This window comes from Cyrtonyx montezumae, unplaced genomic scaffold (assembly GCF_038088225.1).
Source record: "Cyrtonyx montezumae isolate F1298 unplaced genomic scaffold, pur_monq_1.0 scaffold_17, whole genome shotgun sequence".
Taxonomy (NCBI): Eukaryota; Metazoa; Chordata; class Aves; order Galliformes; family Odontophoridae; genus Cyrtonyx; species Cyrtonyx montezumae.
The window spans coordinates 21,620,640-21,644,748 of NW_027071903.1; the positions used below are offsets into that span (position 1 = coordinate 21,620,640).

General features: G+C 50.1%; 3 protein-coding genes across 4 annotated transcripts; 1 reads left to right on the plus strand and 2 right to left on the minus strand.

The window, feature by feature from the left end:
- Nucleotides 1-1,019: 1,019 nt before the first annotated feature.
- DUOXA2 (dual oxidase maturation factor 2) lies at nucleotides 1,020-7,096 on the plus strand. The gene is made up of 6 exons (XM_065733714.1): nucleotides 1,020-1,166; nucleotides 1,293-1,350; nucleotides 4,089-4,223; nucleotides 4,416-4,629; nucleotides 5,188-5,402; nucleotides 5,825-7,096. The coding sequence occupies exons 1-6, from the start codon at nucleotides 1,020-1,022 to the stop codon at nucleotides 6,022-6,024; spliced, it is 969 nt and encodes a 322-aa protein (XP_065589786.1). The 3' UTR covers nucleotides 6,025-7,096.
- A 1,035-nt stretch (nucleotides 7,097-8,131) lies between these two features.
- On the minus strand, nucleotides 8,132-13,724 carry DUOXA1 (dual oxidase maturation factor 1). The gene is made up of 7 exons (XM_065733713.1): nucleotides 13,422-13,724; nucleotides 12,867-13,020; nucleotides 12,015-12,072; nucleotides 11,188-11,322; nucleotides 10,840-11,053; nucleotides 9,956-10,167; nucleotides 8,132-9,318 (listed from the first exon to the last, which is right to left on the minus strand). Exons 2-7 carry the CDS (start codon nucleotides 13,011-13,013, stop codon nucleotides 9,107-9,109), a joined length of 978 nt encoding a protein of 325 aa, XP_065589785.1. The 5' UTR covers nucleotides 13,014-13,020; nucleotides 13,422-13,724; the 3' UTR covers nucleotides 8,132-9,106.
- Nucleotides 13,725-20,222: 6,498 nt separating this feature from the next.
- NMB (neuromedin B) lies at nucleotides 20,223-23,676 on the minus strand. 2 transcript variants are annotated; one of them, XR_010622025.1, is made up of 4 exons: nucleotides 23,411-23,676; nucleotides 22,781-22,983; nucleotides 22,529-22,672; nucleotides 20,223-20,500 (listed from the first exon to the last, which is right to left on the minus strand). XR_010622025.1 is itself a non-coding variant. In XM_065733715.1 (3 exons), exons 1-3 carry the CDS (start codon nucleotides 23,544-23,546, stop codon nucleotides 20,453-20,455), a joined length of 387 nt encoding a protein of 128 aa, XP_065589787.1. In that variant the 5' UTR covers nucleotides 23,547-23,676; the 3' UTR covers nucleotides 20,223-20,452. The 2 variants fall into 2 exon arrangements, 1 of the variants encoding a protein (XP_065589787.1); XM_065733715.1 differs by lacking the exon at nucleotides 22,529-22,672.
- Nucleotides 23,677-24,109: the final 433 nt, after the last annotated feature.

Consider the following 24,109-nt stretch of genomic DNA (forward strand, 5'->3'; position numbering starts at 1 on the left):
TGAGTTGGATCTAACCTAAAATATGATCATTATTTTCAGAAAATAAGAATAAAATCAACTCCTCCATGCAGGGACCAAATAAAATTATATTTGATCATGAGTCATATTAGCTCTGGCATTCCCTGAGTTTTGAAGACTTCTCAGGGTAGTTACATGCAGAGATGCTATTAAATAAGGAAAATGAAAGGACGAAGCATGAAATCGGTTTTGGTAGAAAAAATCTAATTCAGAAATGGGGGAAGTTCTGTAATTGCTAGGACTTGAGCATTAGTGGGAGTTCAGAATAATCAATGGGAATCACACAGGTTGTCTGCTGTTTGGTCTCACGTAGCTCAGTCTCCTACATCCTGAGGTTTGTTCCTGATGTTTTCATGTTACAGTGACTTGTGTTCTTGGACCCATATCCCAAGACTGTACCTGGGAAAAGCTTCTGAGGAAAGGGGGTGGAAATGGAGGTGATGGGTTTGCTCTGCTTGGTGATGGTGCCCCCAGCTGAGATAATTCTGTTTCTGTGAAGTCAATGTTCTTGGTGGTTCCTCGTCATTTTGGAGGAAGGCTCCATGTGCCAGCTCAGGGGAGCAGTGCCTGCTGGCTTGCAGACTTTCTGGAAGGGCACACCACAAAGCAGAAAGCCCTGGCTAAATATGCTGGAGGGAAAGACCCAGCTCTGCCTGGGGAGGAGCTGCTCAGCAGGTTTCTGGGCTTGAGCTGCTCCCCACAGACAGCAGTTGTGGTTCCTCACACTACCACGAACCACTTCGGCTGACTAAGTGCTGAACCAGGCACCTCCTCTCTTCCCCTGAGGGTTTTGGGTACTCCTCTGCTGGGCAGTATTTCACTGGGCCTATTTCCTTGCAGCGTCACGTTTCTTTGTCCCTCTGGAACAAGGGATTGAGGCCAGCCTTCCACATCTGGTTCTTTCAGAGCTGAGCTGGAGCTGGTGACCACAGACTGAAGCCAATGAGGCAGTATAGGCCTTTGTAATTACCATCTCTCCCACCATCTCCTGGAGGTGCAGAATGACTCTCTTTGATGGCATCTACCCCTTCTACCTGCAGCAGAGGAAGAGCTTTGTGTTCGATGTCAGCACCATCATTGTGGTTATCGTCTTCTTGGTGCTGGCTTCCACCTTCCTGCTCATCATCCCGGGCATCCGTGGACGGGTGGTACGTGACCCTTCTCCCAGGGATAAGCATCCACTCTCCGTGCTTTGGAGGCCAGCTGGCTCAGGGTGAAGTAGGAGGACAGCCAGAGGCTGTTCTCCATGCCTGACATCCCATCTCTCTCCACAGAGACTGTACTGGTTAGTCCGTGTTCTCTTCAGCCTGATGGTAGGAGTAGTGATTGTTGGTAAGTGCTGCACACCCCTCCAAGGGCAGTTCTGAGGGTAAGATTAGGCCCTGGGGCAGGGTCTGGGTCCAGGCAGCATGAATGGGTGGATTGGTAGGAGCTGGTTCCCCTACTCCTGCTATGCAAAACAGCAATGCAGCTCTCAGGTGGGCTCCCTCACCATTTGAACTATAGAATCATAAATTCATTAAGACTGGAAAGATCACTAGGTTCATCAAGTCCAACCATCAACCCATTCCCACCATGCCCATTAACCATGTCCCTCAGTGCCACATCTCCATGGTTCTTGAACACCTCAGGGATGGTGACTCCACCACCTCCCTGGACAGCATGTTCCAATGCATTACCACCCTTTTGGAGAAGAAATTTTTCCTAATATCCAACCTGAACCTCCCCTGATGCAACTCGAAGCCATCAGCTCTCATTCTATCACTGTTACCCAAGAGAGGAGGCTGACCCCCATTTCACCACATGCTCCTTTCAGGGAGTTATAGGGAACAATAAGGTCTCCCCTGAATCATCCCAGCTCCCCCAGCCATTCCCCATAACACCTGTGCTCCAGACCCCTCACAACTCCATTGCTCTTCTCTGGACACACTCCAGGGCCCTGATGTATTTCTAGCAGTGAAGTACCCAACACTGAACACTGCAGTGGAGGTGTGGCCTCACCAGCCCTGACTATAGGGGGACAATCACCACCCTGCTCCTCCTGCTGCACTATTTCTGACAAAGCTAGGATGCCACTGACCTTCTTGGCAGCCTGAGCACACTGCTGGCTCGTGTTCAGCAGTGTCAACCAACAGCCCCAGATCCTTTTCATCTGCACAGCTTGCCAGACACTCTGCCCCAAGCCTGTGTAGTGATGCCTGGGGTTGTTATGACCAAAGCACGGGACCTGGCCCTTGGTCTTGTTGAAGTTCACCCCATTGGGCTCAGCCCATTGATGCAGCCTGTCCAGATCCCTCTGTAGGATTTTCTTGACCTCAGGCACATCCTCCCAACTTGGTGTCATCTCCAAACTTACTGAGGGTGCAGTCAGTCCCCTCATGCAGATTGCCAATAAAGATATTAAACAAAGCTGGCCCCAGTACTGACCCCAACATGGGCTGCGAGCGCTTGGTATGACCGTGTGCACTTCTCAATCTTTGCTTGTTCTAATGTCACCAACGAGCCCCATGTTCCTCCAAGTGCTCAGCCCGATGCCAAGGAAGCGTGGCTAAGGAGCTTGGACTGCAGCCACGTAAATTTAGGGCCTTGCAGTGATGTGGAGAGTGCAAGACAAAACAAAATACAGTCAGAATGGAAGTAGGGGGTAGAGACTTTCCAAGGAGCAAGGCAGGAGCTGAAGGAAAGAATTTGATTGGGCAGAAAGAAAGAAATCTTCTGTAATTAGTGGGTCTGACACTTGGAACCAGCAAGGTCCAGGCTGTAGTAATCTCAAGTTTGGACAGAGCTGCAGGGTGTATGAGCAGCAGCTGCAGGGAGGGGAGGGAAGATGATGGGTGCAGAGAGCAACTAGTCCTGACCCTAAATCAAGGAAACTCTCCAGGCTTTAAAGGGCAGGGCAGATAACAAAAAGCCACTTGGAACAGAATGACGAAGCACAACCTAAATGACAAGCCCCAGTTCAACGTGAGGGTAGAAGTAGATAGCTGGACTTTGACTGGCCACAGCACTCTGCTGCCTGACACATGGGTTACAGTGCCCAGTCTGTCTGCAATGTTCACCCTCTGCTTGGAAATGTCCAGGCACTGGCAGATGCTGCCAGAAGTGCCAGACTGCAGCTGGCAGAGGGGTGGGGAGAGCAGCTTGCTCCACAGCCTGAACCAGTTCAGTCCTTGCTCAGCCCTGGAGAACCATCCAGTGCTGCTCTCTGGACAAGGATGCAGCCAGGAGCTGCTCGGGTGTGCAAGAGAAACTGATTGTTTAAAAGTCAGAGTCAGGATTTCTGTTAAGGAACATCAGGGCACACTCAGTGCTGCAGCCAGGAAACATCCCCATGAAGCTGCTGCCAGATCAGTGTTCTCACAAGTTGACCTAGCAGCTAAGCTTACTTTCAGACAGGTTTGAAAGGTCTTGTTCAACCCTTCATTCCAGCTCATATAATTGCAAGAAAGTTAAGTCCATCACAAAATGAAAGTGTTTCAGAAAAAAAAACTTAAAAAAAAAATTAAAATACTTGTATCAGAAAGGATTCTGATTCTTCCTTCTCTCCCAGATGAAGTGAGCAGCAGGAGCTGTTACAGCACTGACCACCCCTCTCCACCATTTCTATTTGACAAAAATGTCAGTGAATTTTTATTATTCACTATCTGTGTGATCAGCTGCTTAACAGGGAATTTAATAATGGCAATGAAACTCACCCCTGCTGCTGAGGCTGAGGAATGGGCTCATTTCTGAGGCTGGTCCCTGGGGTCTGCAGTGCTTGCCATGGTGAGGAGCATGTGAGGAATTGCCAAAGAGGATGGCCAAAGTGGATTCAGGCTGTGGGGATCAGAGCTCCCTGCCTGCAGGACTGAGGGTGTGGATGCTAAGTGAGAGGAGGACAAGAGCTGTGCCAGGGCGTGGGGGCTGGTTGAGGCACGACTTTGGGGCTGAGTCATCCCTCCTGCCCTTCTTATACTCCCTTGCAGTGCTACAATGGGAATGAAGCAGCTTGTGCTTCCCCTGGTCCACCTTGAGCCCAGTAAAGCCCTCAAGCAACCCCTCTTTAACCATAATAAAACTTTTTCCAACAGTTGTCCAGTTCACGGGGGACTGGGAGAGTGGCAGAGTGACAGCCAACACCTCCTACAAGTCCTTCAGCCATGCTGTGGTGAATGCAGACATAGGGCTGCACGTTGGCCTGGGAGGGGTGAACATCACGCTGGTGGGTGAGTGCCACGTCCCTTTCTCTTCAGTCCCAGTTTTGCAGAGACCATGGCCCTAGGAGGTTTCCAAAAGCTTTTTTGATGGCCTTGCTTTTACTGGAGGCTCCTGGACCCCTCTTGTCATCAAGATGCTCCTGACTGTCAGTGTCCATTGTACTGGGCTACAGCAGGACCTTAATTCTCTTCCTCTGGCAGGAAACCCAGTGAATCAGTTCAATGAGACCATCAACTACAACGAGCACTTTGCCTGGAGCTTCAATGCAGACTACGACCACAGCTATAGCAAAGGCCTGGAGAAGGGGCTGCCCAGCCCCATCCTCTACGTGGCGGAGAAGTTCACCACACAAAGCCCCTGCAATGTGCACAGGCAGTACCGCATCTCCAGCCACTACGCATCGGCCAGTCTCTGGTGAGGCCTTCTCTGCGAGGACGTGGCCTTATTCCTAGGCCTGTCAGGGTGGTGGATGGTGGGTGGCAGTTGCAAGTTGCTGTAAGGAAAGTCATGCGTGTAGAGGGGGCTCTCTGAGGTCTGCTATCAGACCACTGGCCCTGTGCTGTTTAGGAGCAACAGCCCCTGGACCACAGCTGGAGGCTTCCCCTGTAACCTAGCTCCTGAGACAAGTTCAGAGCTGCTGCAAACAGCTTATATCTACTTCTTTAGGTGTCTCAGTCCCATGCGCTGCTCTCTGTGGTTTGCCCTGCACCACACTTAGGTGGGAAGGGATCCAAGGTGGTGTAGATATGCAGTCTGTGCTTTTGCTTTCTAGACATTGCAGAGTGAGCATTGTATGTCTCCTTGCTCAGTCTGGGAGACCAGGGATCACTCCAGCCTGCCCACAGAGCTTCTTGACCTCACACAGTTCAACCAAGACCCCAGGATCTATTTTCCCACCTGGAAATCCTCAGATAGAGCCTCCTAGTCAGTGGCACTTGTACATCTTCTCCATTGGTCTTCTCTTGTCTCTAGGGTGGCCTTTTGCACTTGGCTCATCTCCAACATGCTGTTCTCCACGCCTGTCCTAGTCTATGGAGGCTACATGATCCTGGTCACGGGGGCCTTCATGGTCTTCTCATTGCTCTCCTTCTCCACTGTGAGGAACACCCTGGTGTGCCCCATCCAGTTTGGGGCCACATCCCTGCACATAGACTATGGGGGATCTTTCTGGCTCACATTAGCAGTTGGTAAGTATATCAAGCTATATTAAGTCCCACCACCATGTCCCCCCTTGGTGTGCAAGAATCCCAGGGCTTTCTCCTCACCAGTGGAGGTGAGGGAGCTTGGGACTTCAGCCCAGTTTAGGCTCACTCTGTGTCTTGACAGAACAGCTCCCAGAAGAGATATGGAGAGGGCTGGCAGAACTGGGAGAAGTGTCACTGCCTTGAGAGTGGTGGAGAGACTTTCAACTCCTGAGTTGCAGCAATGCACAGAATTAGGGATAAAATGCCTGGGTTTTAAGACTTATACTGAAACCACCTCATACAGTAGAAGGTCAGCTTCCTTAAGAGAAGGTGTGCCTTGGTTGGAGGTCATCAGAGCAGGGATATGGGATGGGAAATATGCTGATATTTACAGGATTGCTCACGGAGAGCATGTTGTCTTCCAGGCTTGCTCTGTTTTGTGGCTGGGATCACTGTCATTGCACTGCACTACTTCAACTCTGACCTACTGAAAACTTTCTTTGATCTCCATGAGAACAAAACAGAGGACTATCAAGAGATGACTGAAGTGTACGTCAACCTTCAGTTCATGAACAGTACACAGGCTCCTCCTCAGTCCTCCATACTTACCCCTAATGATATCTAGAAGAAAAATTTTCCTACTCCTTACCTGAAGGCGGGCCTAAAAGTGCAGAGCACAGACCCTTCTTGGTGGTGTCTCCTGAGACTCATCTACATATCTAGATGCCTTTGAGGAGTTCATGAGTCCACGTTAGGATGAGAAGTTGCTCAAAACTACCTTTGCAATCCCTGATTGTACTCTCCAGGACAAGGGCAGTTTTGCAGCAAGCCAGCAGGCTGCAGTCAATATAGATCAGATCTCCAGAAACCTGAGCTTCACACTCACCTGGAGATCCCAGTCTGAGGAGAAATGCCCGTTCCTGCTCTACACCTTGCCACGGCTTGGTGCAGGGGGTTTCTGATGGCCGGCTCCTGTACCAGTGGGTGAGACTTCCCATACTCGTAAGATTTCTCTTTGAGGGTGCCCACGACTCCAATGGCCAGCAATCAAACACAGTCATTCTTTCCCCAAGCACTGACGTCTATTGTAGAACTTTAGATGTACCTAGGAAAGCCAGGCACAGACCCAGACTCCCCCAGGCTGGATGCTCTGTGAGCCAGAGTAAAAAAAGATGGCTACATAATGAAACGTTGAGCAAACATACAGAGGAGCTTGCCAGGGAGAATGTGGTGATGTGATTATTTTCACTTTCAGACTTGGGTTTTATTAGATAAGAACTGTAGCCTAACACAGGCCAAAAAGATGCCATAGGAAAGACAGGAGAGAGAAGAGTGCAATTACACCCATTCTCTTGGATGGGCTCCATCCAAGTGGAGCACACTTGGACTGGCTGGGCTTATCACAAAATACAGCCCTGTCAGCCCCAGCCTGCCTTCAGCCAAGGTGAAAAATCGAGTTGCATTATTACAGACAAAAGACAAGTTCTGGCACTAAACCCACTGTCCCTGTGAGGCTTCTGCTGGCACATGCAAAGAGGTAGTCATGTCTGGATGCTGAGGAAGGACTCTTGCTGTTTTGTTAGGTTGCTTTCTCCTTTCACACGATGTTTGTGTAGCTTTGGTGTGATTTGTTGCTGGCAAGAATTATTAGTTTTATTTTATTATTTTTTTTAATTGAAAACTACTTCTTGGAAACATTTCGGTCATTTTCTGGGGATGGTTTCTTCAGTGGGAGGTAGGGGTTTGTCTGCAGGCAAATGCCTGTGAGCACCCAGCAGCAGCATCCTTCCATGGGGTGGCTGTCCTGACAGAGGCATCCCCAGAAAGGATGAGATTCAGCGTGGATAAAGGTGCCTTTGAGAAACTTGGGTGCTGTGTGGCCCCGGGGCTGTACTGCTGCAGGTCCTGCCTCTTCCATCCATTGCAGATCCCAGTTTCCTGACTGAGCCAAGATGCTGTTGGACAGTGAGACTCAAAGTAATTGCCAGCAAAGTCTTGGCTCTCAGCCCAGGCTCTTTCTGTCCCACGCTACGCAGACCTGGCCTGTTGGACACAGGGAATCTGGCCAGACAGCCTGTGCCAGCAAATGGAACAAACACCACAAAGTGTCCCTGGGGCTCTGCAAGGATTGTGGTCCTTGTGACTGAGGGCACACAGTGCTCTGGAATGCGGGGCCACCATGCCACCTAGCAGGCACCAGAGCCTCCACCAGGATGGGCTGCAAATGGGGACACACTGGGAGAGACAGAGGTTTACAAGGGCTGAATTTCCATTCAATGCATAAAAGGCTTCTGTTTCATCTTGGATCTTTAGGCTGAAGCATCTCCTAGTAGTTGTCATAGGGAATGTCCTAGTTGAGGTTTCACAAACCCAAGGAGTTCTCTTCTGACCTATTTCTGAACACCTTAAGGTCCTTGTTGAAAGGCTTTCCATCTGGACTGGGATGGGACAAGTTGCCATGCCTAAGCACCCCTTCTCTGAGGGCCCTGCACAATGGTCATCCCTCTGTTGGTCTGGCAATTGCTCTCATCAAGACCTCCTTATGTCCAGGGTCACTCCAACCTTCCCATATCCTGGTTGCTTATTTGCTTGGGGATTCTCTAATACTCTACTTACCATTTGCCCCTATTGCCTGAGCTGACTAGCCATTATCAGATGTCCCATATGGGACTACAACAAGGCTGTCACTTCTTCCCTTTCCTGTGATCATCATGTCAAAGGATCAGCATATCCCCAGCCTGTCAGCACTCAGAGGGATTCTTTTACTGACATACATACAAGAGAAAGACCAGGTTCAACTTACTTTATTGAGACAGAATGGACAGTAAGTGGGTACAAAACAGAAAAATGGTAGTGCAAAGCTTGCAAAGAGTTAGAGGGATGCAAACCTAAAATAGACATCCTGAATGATCAAGGTACCTGCTAGCTGCCAGCAGCCCGGAGTGGTTGGCCACATTCACCTTGGGTCTGTAGGATTACATCTTTACATGCCTGATAACAAGAGGGCAACTAAGCAGCATGAAAACAAACCTCACAGTTATCCTCATCTTGCAGACTGTTTACAGACACTGACTGGGGCACTGGGGCATGCACTTCCATTCCCTCCTCCTCTCCTTCCCTCCTCCCAAAACATTTTATCTTCCTTTCAGAAAGACTGCCACAAGACTGTTGGTAAATCACATTTTGTGATCATCACTGATGATTCTGCCTTTGATATCCAATGTGAAATCTTTGACACTCAGGGATCCTCCAAGATTTAGTGTCTCTGACATCCCCTCTAGGGCTTGGTATCTCTGATGTACAAAAATTCTGCAAGACTTGGTGCCTCCAACATTTAGGAAGCCTGGTTTGGTACTTCCAACACAAAAGAAACCTCCAAGGTTTGGTGCAACCAACATCCTGCTAATTCTTGGGATTCCTTGCCAATCCATCCTTCACTCCAGACCAAGAGCAGGTACTGAAATATGGGGTACTTTAGTGCCCACAGCTCTGCTCACTCTTCTCTTTCTGTTGATGGGAAGAGCATTGTTGAGCAGAGTGGGCTTCTTGTGGACCTTTTGGGGTGAGTGTGCTAATGGGATAGGTGCAGGGGTTGCTTCTCCTTTCTTTCATATCTATATGTTTATTATATATATTCGATTTTTCTCTAGTTTATTTTGGTTTAGATTCCACATCAAGGAGGGCTCCAAGGCTATGTTGCTTTTGCCTCACAGCTTGGTGGCTGTCACTTCACAGAGCTCACCCAGGGGGACCATCAGCATGTCCTGCTCAAAGGAGCTGGACTCGGCTGGCAGGTGGAACTTGTCCCGCCCATCTACTTCTCTCTTTCCCTCGTCCAGGTTGAAGACAAGCTTCAGTTTCTGTGGGTGCACAGAGTTGAGGACAATCACACCCAGACCCAGCAGTAGGCAGAGCAGCCCTGAAACACATAGCATGGAGGGATGTGTTGGCCCCAAATGCACTCCAGGCCCATGCAGCCCCAGATATAGGGATGGGGGACAGAGGGGAAAGAGGCCAGTGGGATATGGCACTACTTGGGAGGTCAAAGGAAGGGATTGTTTCCCTTCCCAACTTACTACAGCACCAGATGTGGACATCTGGACACAGCTGGGCTCTCCAGTACAAAAAGAAGTTAAGCTGAGGCAGAGGGCCCAGACAGTTATTTCTCGAGCCCATCATGTATGGGGAATGACTGGAGGAAGTAGGTTTGTTTAGACAGGAAAAGAGAAGCCTTCAGGGGGACCTAATTGCCACCTTCTGCCAATGAGTGGAACAGACACGGGACAAACCCTGAAAGGTGGAGAAGGCCATCCATGGTCCTGGAAGGCAGCAGGTTGATGCATGGGGGCATCAGCAGGGCCCTGGACATACTGATGAGGCTTTGACCTTAATCCTGCTGCATGAGAGGTCCCAGAAGGTCCTTCCAAGCCAAGTTTCTTCCTGGTTTTATGACTCAGGACACAGATGATTTTGGTCACTCATATGAGAGTGGATGAAGTATCATTGGGGCATTATTGCTGCAGGAATGGAGAAAAAAGCCCCAGCCAAACACTCACCTGTTGTTAATGTCAGCCAAAAGGATCCACCATAATCTGTTTTCAGGGAGCCTGGCCCAAACTGTATGGGGCACTTAGGGATGTTCCTCACCGTGATGAAAAGCAGTGAGAAAAGCATCAGTGCAGCAGTGAGCAGAAGCATGTAGCCACCATAAAGGAGGATGGGCATGGAGAAGAGGAGAATAGAAATGAGCCAGGTGCATAAGGCCATCCTACAAAAAGATCACAAAACTGAGCTGAAAGCATTGAATGTGAGCATGTCAGTTCCTGCAGTGGTGAAGAGGGCTATTCATACCTGGAAACATTCAACTACCTGAGATTCTGTTATGGTTACTCTGGACAGGGGGCTCAAGTAGAGACCTCCAGAGCGCCTCTTCAAATTGTGTCTTTCTCTGACCCTGTGCCAGTTAATAACTGGCCAGCCCCAGGTGTTTCCTGTCTATTCAAAGGAAAAAAGGCAGTCAAGGAAACCTCTGTAGGAAGAATCACATCATGAGCCCTGCCCACATCTGATTCAGCAGCTGGAGTGAGCCCAGCTCTCAGCCTTGCCCTGTGCATAGGGCTTGGGTTTAGCTTACTGGGGAGGTGAGTCTAAGAAACTGTTCTGAATCCAAGAATAATAAGGCAGAATCGTTTTAAATCAATGTTCTTGCCTTGAGATAACCAGCTTCTCAATACCAGGGAGGTCTGGGCATGGCCAGTTATTCTTCTTGAGCATGAAGAAGGAGACAGACTGGGCCTGGCTGCTGACACACCTGTGAGGAATGCTAAACCACTCTTCTATGCAGCATTTTTCCCACGACCTCTGAGACATGTGAAGATGCTCTGAGACCTTCCTACATACAGCTGAGCAAAAGTAGAACTGACCTCTTGCTCCACCTTACCACAGCGTAACAGATGCGTAGTGGCTGGAGATGCGGTACTGCCTGTGCACATTGCAGGGGCTTTGTGTGGTGAACTTCTCTGCCACGTAGAGGATGGGGCTGGGCAGCCCCTTCTCCAGGCCTTTGCTATAGCTGTGGTCGTAGTCTGCATTGAAGCTCCAGGCAAAGTGCTCGTTGTAGTTGATGGTCTCATTGAACTGATTCACTGGGTTTCCTGCCAGAGGAAGAGGACTAAGGTTTTCTCCCAGCCTTGGAGGCAACTCCAAGATTTCCCAGTACACAAGCCCACTACCTGGGTGGACAGTGGCCAAACTTGTGCCCAGTCTTTGAGTTGCGATACATACTCACCCACCAGTGTGATGTTCACCCCTGCCAGGCCGATGTGCAGCCCAATGTCCGCGTTCACTATGGCATGGCTGAAGGACTTGTAGGACGTGTTGGCTGTTACCCAGCCGCTCTCCCAGTCCCTGGTGAACTGTATGGCTGTAAAGATGAGGGATTAGACATGTCCTGGTGGCCAGACATCTAGGGACATTGTATGCTGGAAGGATATGCTGTGAGTGTCACCATGGTCCAAACAACACTCCAAGGGCAAGGCCTGGTATTATAAACCAATCTTATAGCAGGAGTGTGAACAGAGAAGAATGGTCCATGCCCATCCCTCCCCCAACACCTATCTACTTCCCCAGGAGCCCCATTTGGGATTGTTTCTCCCCATGCCCAGCCCAGTTTCCAGCCCTAGAGGCAATGGGGCTTGTGTGTGGGCACCGTCTAGGCACCGATCCTCTAACTACAGCCAGTTTACCTGGGTCTCCTGACAGACAAACAACCTTTGGAGAGGAAGTGGCTGAGTGTCTGTGCATCCTATTGTTGCTAAGAAGGCAAGAAGTCTTTTGATATATGATTTGAATTTCAGGTAGTTTTGTGTGGAGCCAGGAGTTGGACTAGACAACCCTTGTGGGTCCCTTTCAACTTGGGATATTCTGTGATTCTATGATTGTCCCGCTGGGCTCAGATCCTGGATGCAGAAGTGGATTGGTCTTCCCTGAGCTCATCTTGCAAGAAAGACTCATTTGTACTCTTCATCCCCCCAATTAGCTTCTCTATGCTTTACATCTTGTCCAACCTTGCACTTCCCCGTCTGTTTCTGAACACCCTGAGACCACCATACTCACTGAGCACCACTGCTCCAACGAAGAGTCCTGTCACCACCCGCAGCAGCCAGAAGAGCCGCTGCAAGTGGAAAGAAGAGTTGGCATGGGGCTCAGCTGTGAGTAAGTCCCACCAGAAATAGGCCTCTCTCACTTGGGGAGCGACCCTGTGGGCTCCACAGGTGAGTAAGGGGAAGGAGCTGTGGCTTGGGCATCTCTTCCACATTATGGGTAGAATGGAGGCTGAGAAAGAGCAAGAAGGTCAAACGAACCCATTTGAGAAAACCGTGCCCATCCCCTTTCTGGGAAGGATATAGACACACCCTTTAATAGTCCTGAGTTGAAGTTTCCACCCTTATCCAAATCTTACATGATTTGATGTGTTGGAAGCTGGCCACAGCTGGAGAGAAAAGCAGTTTGGAGGCTTTCTGGGTGGGAAATGACTTTCCAGCAGGCTGGTGGCATCTGAGAGTAGTGGTGTTGGGGATAGATGAGTTTGCCAGGCATTCCCAGGGGGCTCGGTGATTGGTGCTGAGGCATGCATACTGCACACCATGTTTTCTTTGGGGATTCAGGAAGGTGGAGCAAGACCTTTGTGCCTCACCCAGTGAAATCATTCAGGCTAATCTAGTCAAAAGCTTGCCAAGCTCAGATCTGGGCTGACTATAAAATTTCAATGGTGAAGTCTGGCCTCTCCAGCATGAGAACTGAGCTGGAGCTCATCTCTGTGTCTGAGATCCCTCAGCCTCAGCCATCAGCAGGTCCCTGTCCCATAGGAACATTTGCGCCCCAGGTCTGCTGTAGATGCAGGGAAAGAGGTGGCACTCAGACTCTATATCCAGCATAGAGCTGAGCTCCCCTAGCCCTTCCACTTACCCCTTTGCCCCGGATGCCTGGCAGGATGATGATGGAAGTGGCCAGTGCAGAGAGGAAGATGGAGGCAATGATAGCCCAGGTGGTGTCAAAGGGGAAGCTAGCATTGGTGCCGAGGTAGAAGGGGAAGGAGCCATCCCACAGCGTCATCTTGTTCCTTAACGGATGGAAATTAGCACTGAGAACCTCCAGGAGTACACCACTGATAGATACATCATAGATGCTGTCTGCCCCACAGAGCCATCTCCTGCTCCTGTCCCAGGGTGTTGTGCAACACCTGTGGTGCCCACCTCTAGGGAGGGTGGAGGTTCAGTGGTTTGAGCCAGTCCTTCTGAACATCCCTCCCTCCCTCTCCATCTCTGTACAGGGACAAGCACCTTGATCCCTCTCTATGAGCATCACCCTCCCTATCTCCCCAGGGCACATCTGAACTGCAGAGATCTCTGTTGCAATGCCTGAGTATCTCCTTTGGCTTTGATTGACTTGGGATGCTGCCCAACATCCCTGTCTGCGAGAGACCAGCCAAGCAGAAGCCCCCAGTCCCCATGCAGCACCTACCTCTGCTGCGGCCGATGCCGAAGCACCCGCCGATCCCCTGGGCCAGCAGCTGCTCTGAGCTGCTGCCTTCACATGCCCACGCTGCCTCCAGGGCTACAGGCGAGAAGCCAGCCCAGCATGTTTCTTCCCGAATTTGTATACTGTGGCCCGCCTCCTATAGCACTGCTGCCAAGCCCCAGGACAGGCAGGCATTCCATGGTGTTGCAGAAGTGAGCAGTCCAAGGGTGCTTTGCCTTCTTTTCCTCCGTTTTTATCATAAAAAATCCAGCTGTTTTTTTATGGCAAGAAGACAATGGAGCTGTCAGGATCCCTGGGAAGGCAGCAAAGGTCTTCAAAGCCCTCATAAGTGTCATTGTCCACATAAAATGCATTATCCAGCAGAGCATCCTGGCTCGGACCAGCTACCACTAATGACCGTGTGCCAGACTCCATCTCCAGGGGAATTTCCCTGTTAAGGTCCCATCCAAACCCTTGGTCACTAGGCAAGGTGACACAGCAGGCACAGCAGCTGGACAGGGAACCAGTAGGGTGGTGTTGGCAGCTCTAAAGCGATTGCAGCCAAGATGCTCAGGTTACTAACCTAGGAACAATGCAAAGATCATGGCAAATAAAGCTTTGAGGATTTGTTTTCATTCTTTGACATCTTGGTTGGCCAAAGCGGGTTGTGTTGATGTAGAGATGTCCCAGCATGACAGAAAAGTTTGAGGGCTTCCCTCCAAAGCTGGCACTACTACTGCTGTCCTTACTTGGGCCAGGAAATCCCTGTTCCTCCCATGATGAACATGTGCAGCACACTCTTGGGCATTTTTTTGCTCTGTCTCAGCACTTTAGGGTGAAGAATGGCCTGGCTGGGTGCCCTGAGAAGCTGTGCTTCCCACCTCTTGGCAGTGGGAGCTCATGCTTAGCAAGAAATGAGGCATTAATGTGCAAAGTTTGCCATTTCCCCTCAAGTCCCAGAGTGGTGCTACCCAGCCTGCTGCAGGCAATGCCTGGATGTGGTCAGCACCAATGTTTGAGTGCAAGGACACTGCAGAAGTGTCCATGGCCATCCTGGTTTCCCACCTCTCTGCCTGCAAAGCACTACAAGCTTTACTCCACCAGGTTGTACATCAAACCCCACTGCCTTGAATGGGGTGAGAGCTGACGGTCCTTCCATAGCCCAGTATTACTTCTCCCTGGAGAAGAGCCCAGGCATGTGGAGAAGCCATCCTTCTTCAAAGACCCCATTCTCAGCAGTGATGGAAACACAGTATGGAGGTGGCAGGGGAGTGCTACACATCACTGGATTGCTAATGGGATAATTGGAAAAATACTAGCTTTGCCCTTCACCAGCACTCTATATCCCTGAAGAATTCTTATAGGAAGCCTGAGGCCATAGTGATTACTCAGACTTCATGTTTTTTTCCCCTCTCTTTTCTATTTTCTCTCGCTATTTCTCTGCTTTGCCCTGCTCTGATGGACACGGTGACTGGAATGAATCACACCATCCAGGGAAGGAAGTAGGGGTGATGGGAGCAGCCCTTCTTGCACAAGCAGCCTCATTGTTTCTCGTGGTGCCACGATCCAAGATGCAGATGGTGTAGGACATGCCTGGGCAAAGAGGTGGCTTTGGGGGTGCAGTGGGAGACCTTCAGTCAGAAGACCTCCAGTAGGGATCTGTGCCCAATCCCTTGGTGCCAAAGGCAGTTAGTGTTCTGGAGTCACTCTGCCCCACTGCTCATCCCCATTGCCCCTTAGTCCTGCTCTGTAGCATAGATACTTCATCTTCCATCAGGCTAGGGCTCTGCTGAAATGAGCCCACTCACTGCCCCCCCCCAACATCCTCTCACTGGAAGAGGTCTGGATGGCAGAGGGAAAGGCTTCCAATTGGCCAGTCCATGTGAAACCCTATTGAGATTTTCCCAACGTGGGGTGCCCACCAGATGAGAAAAGGTGCAGCTGTCACAGGGCATTGAAGTTGATGTGGATGCTAAGATGCTGGAGATCCAAAGATGGGGGAAAAGGACAGATGTCTCAGTGAGACCTGTAAAACAAGTTTGTCTGAGAGGGCATGGCATGGCTTCTCCCCCTCCCTGTGACTGCTGCCTGGCTCAGCTCCTGACTGGCCTCCAACTTCAGCAGATTCATCCCAGCACTGTCCAGCAGCCTGGTTTGGGGAACAGAGTGATCACACTTTCAACTTGTGTCATCTCGCAGGTCATACCCCTGCCCACCCACTTCCTGGGGACTAATCCTGAAGACATAGGGAGCAGCTCTGACAAAACACTCATCTCTTCCACTATTCTCAGCTTCTGCCAGGTCCACCTTCTGCCTGGCCTTACTGGCTGGGGTACTGTCACTGACCAGGGAGAGGAGAATTGCCTCAGATGAATATCACTCTTAGGGCTTCACTTGCTCTCTTTCTGTGATTTCACTCCACATTCAGGAGTTTGATAAACTAGGCTCATTTCCTACTGGCCCATGAGCCAGGGATGCCCAGAATGTCAACAGTAAAACAAGCCAGCTTGGGTTGTTTTATTGTTCATCTTGGCATGAAACCCTGGAAGCAAAAACACGATCCTGTGCAAGGGCCAGAAGCAGACCAGGTACAAATGCTTGGAAATGTGTCCTTGCCCTGGGAAAAGTCAGCCACTGCACCAAGATCTTCCTGAGCAATTAGTTTGCTCCAAGAAGCACTGAGCATGAATAGAGGAAAGTGGCAAGGTTAGCAAGTTGTGTGAGAGATGGGATGGGGACAGGAGGAGGCTGTTGGTGACTAGCATCACCATGTGCTGCCATCCTAGTGAGAACTGACACAGGAGAGACTTTAACTGTGCTTTCAGGGATCCTTCATCCAGAAACTGTGTTGGGTATTCTGCATTCTGCTCCTCCCAAGAGCTATCTACACTGTGTAGGTGAGGAATTGGTCACCAATGGGACGTTTAGAGGTGCCTGCCAGAAAGACCATCATGCTGCAGGCTCTCAGCGTGTGCTCCCAGAGCTCCAGGGCACAGAAACCTGCCTACCTTCCTGAATATCTCCATCTTTACCCAGTGACTCCATGTCTTACCCCATGGGAACTGCCAACAGTGCACATATTGAGTAAGGGGTTGCCTTGAAGTGGGTTTTACTGACTCAGCTTGAAGAAACCCTTCCAGGGTTCAGTTTGATGTCGTAAGAGGGAGTTGACCCCCTTTCTCAAGCTTTTCTAGGTCGGTCTTGTTAATGATGTAGTGCATGATAATTAGCACTTTCATCCCAGGCTGCAATTTAGAGATAAGCTTTCTCTCTTAATCCCTGTTAGAGGCCTGACTAAAGCAATTTCCACTTTTCCATGGAGTTCCTGTGTCTAACATCTGCACATCATCCTTGAAATTAATGCACAGAGTTGTGCTACCCAAACTTGGATGAAGATCTCTGTCTGAGCAAACACGAGGACTTTGTGTCCCAGATTCTAGCTGTAGGTAGGAGATCATCTGAATAGCTGTATCCTCCATCCAGGCAAAAATTGCCAATAGCATGTGGTGTGATAGGAAAACATGTATCTCTCTCTCCAAACTGGTGGAAAGCTCTGAGGGCTGCTCCACTGGAAGTTCTGTTTGTCTTTATCAAGAGAAAGGAGTGTCCAAAATTCCCTTTTAGGAGGGATATTACTAAACATGCCTCTGTCTGTTGCTTGAGGAAGACATCTTGCCTGAACTACTACTTTGATTGGCTTCCCACACTGGGAAAGCATCTCATTTTTGTAGGAATTATCTAAATACAATTTATAAAAACTATACATTTCATTAAAAGTATCAATTATGCAGTAATTTGGCCAGCTCTACAGCTCCCAGAAAGGTCTCAGCATTGGGAAGTGGAGTCGGTAGCAGCTGAGTTAAGGCACTGGTGGAGCAGGTCCCAGTGCCATACAAAGCAATTACAATCTGCTCCATTGTGTTTCTACAACTCAGGATGTTTTATAAACCACAAGCTTGAAGCACCAATTCATACGTGAATATCTTATTTTCATTCTTTGTTCTTATCACCATATGGAGGTTAAGTGTGGCATAAATACATGGAACAATGGAAGTGACATCATGTCAGATCTCTCCTCTCTGTACATCATCACCCTGATGAGTTTTGAGGTCTGGTTTCATTTGCTTGGCTCTGGGGCTGGTTTTGTCCTTGCTGTTCTAGACCGCTTCCCATCCATTGAAGCCTGAAAGCTCACATCTGACAGGAACAAATGCTGCAAGTGCAGCCCATAGAAAAGTTCAGTGCATCTTTCTGGCCTTCGGCAGCAGCACCTGGTGCACATACATCAGGGTCACAGAGGGACCTTCCCATAGAGCTACCAGGCCATACCAGGATGAGAGGAACTCTGGAGAACCATGGGAGGCGGCAAAGGTGTTTAGGAGCCTAAAGTTTTCTTCCTGCCAGCAAGCTGATTTCCTTTCTCCCTCCTTCTCCCCCTACTTCACTGCTTTGTTTGTTGATCTCCTATGCAAGAGAGAGTACAAAACAATGCAGAGGAAGGAGCACATCAACCTGAGGCCTGACAACTTTGCTGAGGGTGTGAGAGTCAGTTCTATGCAACTGAGCGTGGCTGGGAGCACTTCACTAAACCTGGGATGCTAATGACACCAAGTGGTAGCACTGGAGCTTCAACCATATCGATCTGAATTGACTTCTCCAGGCTCTCCATCCCACAACCGAGAGGAAACAAATGCCAGTGGTGCAGGTGGTTTATCTTCCTTTCTCTTATCTTGCTTTGCTTCCTTCTCCCATCTCTGCAGTTATGCCATGGCCAGAGGGAAGTCCAGGAGACCTGCCACAATCACCATGAACCCATCCACATTCTGAACAGATGCAGTTGCTGAGGGTCTGTGCAGGCTGAGGGCACTCCAATGACATAGTTTATCACATGCATAAGCAGCTTGCAGGTTCTGAAAGAGTGGTCAGGCACTGGGATGGCCTGCCTAGGGAGGTGGTTGAGGCATCATCCCTAGTGCTGTTCAAGAAGCGTTTAGATGAGGTGCTAAAGGATTTGATTTAGTAGTAGTTGGTAGGGATAGTGATAGGAGGATGGTTGGACTAGATGATCTTGTAGGTCCTTTCCAACCTAATGTACCTATGAAAAATGTTGAGGCATGAGAGCTCCATGCAACAACATGGAGCAGTAAAAAGGGGACAAGTGCAAAACTGAAACAGCTTTCCAGTTTGTAATTAAAACTGAAGAGGTACTCGGGGTGGGGCTTGAGTGGCTGCTTGGCAGGATGGGATAAAGAATGAAACAGGTAAGTGATGGAGTTGCAGCACCAGGCTGTGCAGCCTTCAGCCCCAGAGGCTTTTAAGACCCACAGACAAAGCCCTGAGCTGACCCTGCTTTGAGCAGGTGGCTGGACGACAAACATGCTCAGACCCAGCAAAACCATGCTCATGGGGACATGGCAGAGCTCTACTTGAGCTCAAAGGGCACCAAAGTAGATGGCTTTCTTCTTGATGACCAGTCTTTATACATGGCAGGAACACATCATCACTATCTCCATTCTGAGCCTGCTCAGCACTTGAATCAGTACTCAAACAGTTATAATAATTGACAATAAATTAATGTCCCCAAACTGAGATTGTTTTGTACATGACAGTAATTGCTAAGTATCTTAATCTCAGGGACTGCAAGATGGGCAGTTCATGCTAGGTGGGTTAGAGAAGAAGGATCTCACTAAGTGAGATTAGTGACTTAGTGTCGCATGGCAAATTTCTGCTGTGACATCCAGAAACCTGCTCACTTTCTCTTAAGCCTCCCTGAGCAAGATGTAAGCTGGCAATACCATAATATGGCATGTCATGAGACAGCTGAGCATCAGATCAGAAATCCCATACAGCTGCCACTACATGACACTGCCAGAGCTCAGGCACCTGGTTTGCTCCAGCACTGAATAGGAGAGGTTGCATCATTATTTTTCTTGCTTATTATTAGTCTATAAGCCAAGGCTTTGCTGCAGCTAACAGAAGGCAGGCTGGGGGGCTGCTCATCTCCCAGCACACAGCAACAAGGACATGGAAGAAATAAATTGAAGAGAAATACCTTCCTGGAAAACTTCCCCTTGGTTTGGTCCGACTCCCCTAAAGGACAAAGGACACTAGCACTGGGGCATTTCAACAACTCTGCTGGATCATGCCTCAGTATAACATGGCCTCCATGCTCTTGGGAGAAAGGCTCTCCTTCCAGCAGGAGCTCAGAGCAGCCTCTTGCAGAGGTTAAGGCTGAATGCAGCATCAGAAGGATGCAGGGGAGAGCTTATGGCTTCAATTAAGGCATCTGGTGCCAGATTTAGCTCTGCTTGGGAACATGCCTAGGGTAGTTGGGTGACAGCACTTTGGAAAGGTACAGAACCCTATTCTGAAATTTCTCTGCTTGATTCTCAGCCTTCAGCACCTCTGAAGACAGTACACTCACTGTTTAAAACACATAATTAAAAAAAAGTTAATAAAAAGACAGCCTGCCTTCTTCAGCTGTCCCAGAAGATCCTAAGAGTGTACCTGTGCACATATGAGAGCTTAACCATGGGCACACATTGCAAGCACAACACATGGCCATCCTAAAGCAAGTACACTCCAATAAGGAGGGCTTATAGCACTCACAATTGGAGCAATCCTCTATAAGAACTTAGCCAAATTCGTAATTTTGTTTTACATCAATGAGCAGGGGTTGCACAGAGCATAGCCTATCACCTCCTGGCTGATTAGAGGCAGGAGCTTCTCTCCATTCTGCATTCTTCCTGCACATGTCGTGGGGTCAGCCCTTCCACCTCCCAAGGAAAAGTCTGGGCTAGCATCTGCAAAGAGCTGGTTTTATTCACAGGGCCACATCAGACATCAAGGAAGCAGAAAACATACAGGAAATATACAGGGAGGATCTGCTTTTCATACAAGCAATCACTATTAACAGTATTACAGAAAAAATAAATAAAAATGATGTTGCTACAGTAACCCACAAGGATGATGCTCTCCTCCATTTGCCATGCACAGCTCAGTCTGCTGACCTCATCCTTCACTGCTGTGCTTCTTCAGTTTGAAAAATACTTCTCCAGCACCTTTGTTAAAAGCCCCGTCTCCTACAAGAAAAAGCACAACAGTGAGCCACTAGTCCCCTGTGCCACCTCAGCTGACATCATCTGCATGGGCACAGCCCTGGGGTGACACCGTGAAGCCCCAGCACACTCCAAATTAAACCCTGCCTACTGCACATGGTTAAAAAGACAAGGAAGAATGCCCATTTGCAAACCCCTCCTGCTCTGAGATTTCTGCTATCACTTACACAGAGCAGCACACAGGCTCCTGCTTTGCCAAGGGACATTCTGAGACAAATCCTGCCAGCAGCAGGCGGGACCAGCCCACATGAAGCAAAGCATTTGTTTAATGTTTATGGGAGCCCACAGAAAGGGAAAACCAGTTTATGAATGATCAGTGATACCGCCTCAAAGGAAAGGGTCTGCGTGGTTTTTGAACAGTAGTCTGCATTCCCTTGACAGTTACCCTGCAGAAATGCACAGCTCTTGTGCAGAAGCACCAAAACAGCACTCTGCATGTTAGTTATTGCCCTTCTGGCCAGCAGGTCCTAAGGAAGGGAGAATTTTCTAAACTGCTTCAAGATGGAAGTGACAGACCCTGAGCTGAGGGTGCAGTTTCACAGCACAAAGCTGTTAATCAGCTTCTCAGGCAGACACAGACCAGCTCAAGCACAGGTTGGCTTCTAACCCCCAGTGTCCAGCAACACCCACAGGGAGGGAGAAAGCAGGAGCAGTGGGAGGAATTTATGCTGCTGTGACATTATCCAGAAGAGCAAAATAAGAAAGGTCCCACAGAAAAGTTTAACAAGGACAGTACTCAAAGGCACCAAGGAGAATTAATATAAACCACCAACTCAGAGGCAAGGATGCCCAAGGGTGAGGGGAAAAAAAAAAAAAAAAAGAACAGGAAGGCAGAAGTTAGCCCAAAGATGATCAGGGCTTCTAAAGGACAGAAACAGATCTAACACCCAGCAGTGAGAAAGGTCTCCACTTGCAGACTGAGGCAGGAAAGCTGTGAGGTTCTGAAAGGAGATGGTGTGGAGTAGGAGCTAGCTGTATGTCAGGCACCCAGGATGAGGTGCCATCTCACACCCAGGCACCAGAGAAGCATGGGCAGCTCACATGCCAAAGGCCAACATCCAATACTAGGTTCTACCTCTGACTCCGCATCCAGGGGAACAGAGACTTCAGCCACAGCCAGCTGCACCATCCTTACAGAAAACCCTCTGTTCCAAGGGGATGAGTTCTCTAGTTGATCCTCACCTTACTGAACTTACATCTGCTTACATCAACTTACATCTGCTGAAATCCAATCAGGGAGTACCACTCAGGCTCACATCCCTGCAGCTCCACTCCACCTGTGCATATCCCAAAAAGCAACCAGGAACAAGCACTGCCTAAATTATGCTTCTAGATGAACAGAAGCGGCTTTACCTGCGCTCAGCTACTGAATGGCTCCTGAAGCATGGCAGCTCAGTGGGAGCACACACAGGACACACCTACAAAGATTTCATCCCTTCTAGGCTCTCCATTACTTCGTGCTGTGAACAGTAAGGGCAAGACACCAAGGAAGCACACAAGAGGCAGCAAATGGGCAGAATCACACAGCCCAAGCAATCACTCCACCTCCTGTGTGAGGATCTATGCATGCTTTGCTCGCAGGGGCTAACTTCCCACAAGGAGCTGGGAAAGCCTGAGGGAAAAGCCACACCAAGGACCTAAAAAGTGGAAGCTGAGGATTTGCTACATGCAGTATCAGAGCCCCCGCTGCAAACAGGACATGTGACCTCTCCCAGAGACCTGTTCTGCAGCAAAATAACACACACTTCACTTCTCTGCAGCCCAAACTGACAACACCATGCGCTCCATCAGTAACGAGGCACCCTAAACACAGCAAAGCAGCTTTGGAAGGGGGAATTCACAGGGGGAATCAGAAAATTAAAACCTTTTTGCAGGACAGGCTCTTTTTTCCTGCACAAACAGATCAGTGATCCTCTTGACCTTTCTTGACAAAGAAAGGGGAGGCAGGATTTGAACTCCTTGTCCTCACCATGGCTGGACAAAGGGATATACGTGGCAGCTACAGCAGCCAGTAACCCTCCTCTGCATCGGTGGAGGATGCAGAAGCTCATTAACAGACCCTAAGCTGGAGATCACCTCATGCTCTGCTCAGCCCTCCGAACATGAGGACAAGCCCATAATCAGCTGGGCACAATCCTAGAAAGGGCAGAAAGTGGAAAATAAACCTCCAGCAGCTGTGCAGGTGCTTCCATCTCCCCCACCTCCCTGCTCTGCGCATCTCCCTCCATACTAGCCAGTATTCACCTGGTCAGTGAGATCGTGTTTTCCTTGGTTCCCATCCATAAGTCTTTCTTGCAAGAGGATTTTCAGGAGCTCCCGGGTAAGCAGTTCCACCACATCCTCCAGCAAAGCTCTGAGTGAGGGACTGAAAGCCATCGGCACTGCTGGCTGCCCTGGCGCATCCAGGTGTGGGGTGCCCGTCACACTCTTCTTCCCCATGAAGTGACCTGTAACACAGCATGCTCGTATGCCCCACACACCTGGGATTGGGGCGGGGACCTCAGCTGAGAAACACTGAGGTGACATCTGTACTGTGCGCTGACAACCCGACGAGACTGTACTGTGCTCCTGCCTTCGGGATCCCCAGGGCTGGAGGAGCCGCTCGCAGTTCGGCACCACAAGCCCCTCATCTCTGCCCTCACGTGCGCCGGACACAGCCGGGACGTCGCGGCTCTCAGAGCGGCCTCCCCCGCTCCCAAAGGGCCGAGAGCTCCTCGCAGCCGTTTGCCAAAGGAGACCTCGGGAGACAGCGCGACCACAGACCACCCCAACCGTCCCTCGCGGGGACCCCGTGCCAGTGCCGATCTCACAGCCTCAAGCGATGGACACCGACCCCCCATCCCCGGTCGCTCCGCCCCGCGGGCCCCCGGGTACCTGTTGCCCAGAGGTTGCCGCGGGGGTTGACCTTGATCTTGGCCGCCTGGCTACGATGCTCGGAGAAGTCGAGGTGCACGGCGGTGCCCATCGCGGCGCCGCACAGCAGCAGCAGGAGGCAGCGCAGCGCTGCCATTGCCGCCCCGGCGGGACCCGCTCCCGCCCGGAGCAGCCGCCGCGGCCGCTTCGATTTATATAGAGCGCGAGGGCGGGGCCTCTCTGAGCCGCGAGCCGCCGCCTTCCCGCCTTCCGCGTCCCCTCAGCGCGGCGCGAGGAGCTGCTCAATGTCCGCGGTGCAATGGGACGCGCGGACACTGCCAGGTCCGCCTCACCGTCACCCGCTGCGCTACGGTTTTGTCTGGGCTGTAATGCCAAATAGCCGCCATGCAGCCCAGAATGGCACCAAAGCAGCTCAGGTGGTGTCAAAACCACCCCGACACAATCTCCAAGTGGCCCAAATGGCATCAAAATGACTCTGAAGCAGTCCCAAACTAAAAGATTCCAAAGTAACCCCAAAACAACCTGAAAGGGCACTGACACAACCAAAGAATTATGGCCCCACGTGGCTCCAAATTAACCCCCAAAACAACAGCAAAATGACACCATGCGTTGCCAGACTCACGCACCGGGAACCCCTCCTCCTCTCACCCTCCCTTTGGTTCACTTATCTTGTTACTGGGACGGCCTTGGAAGACCTCG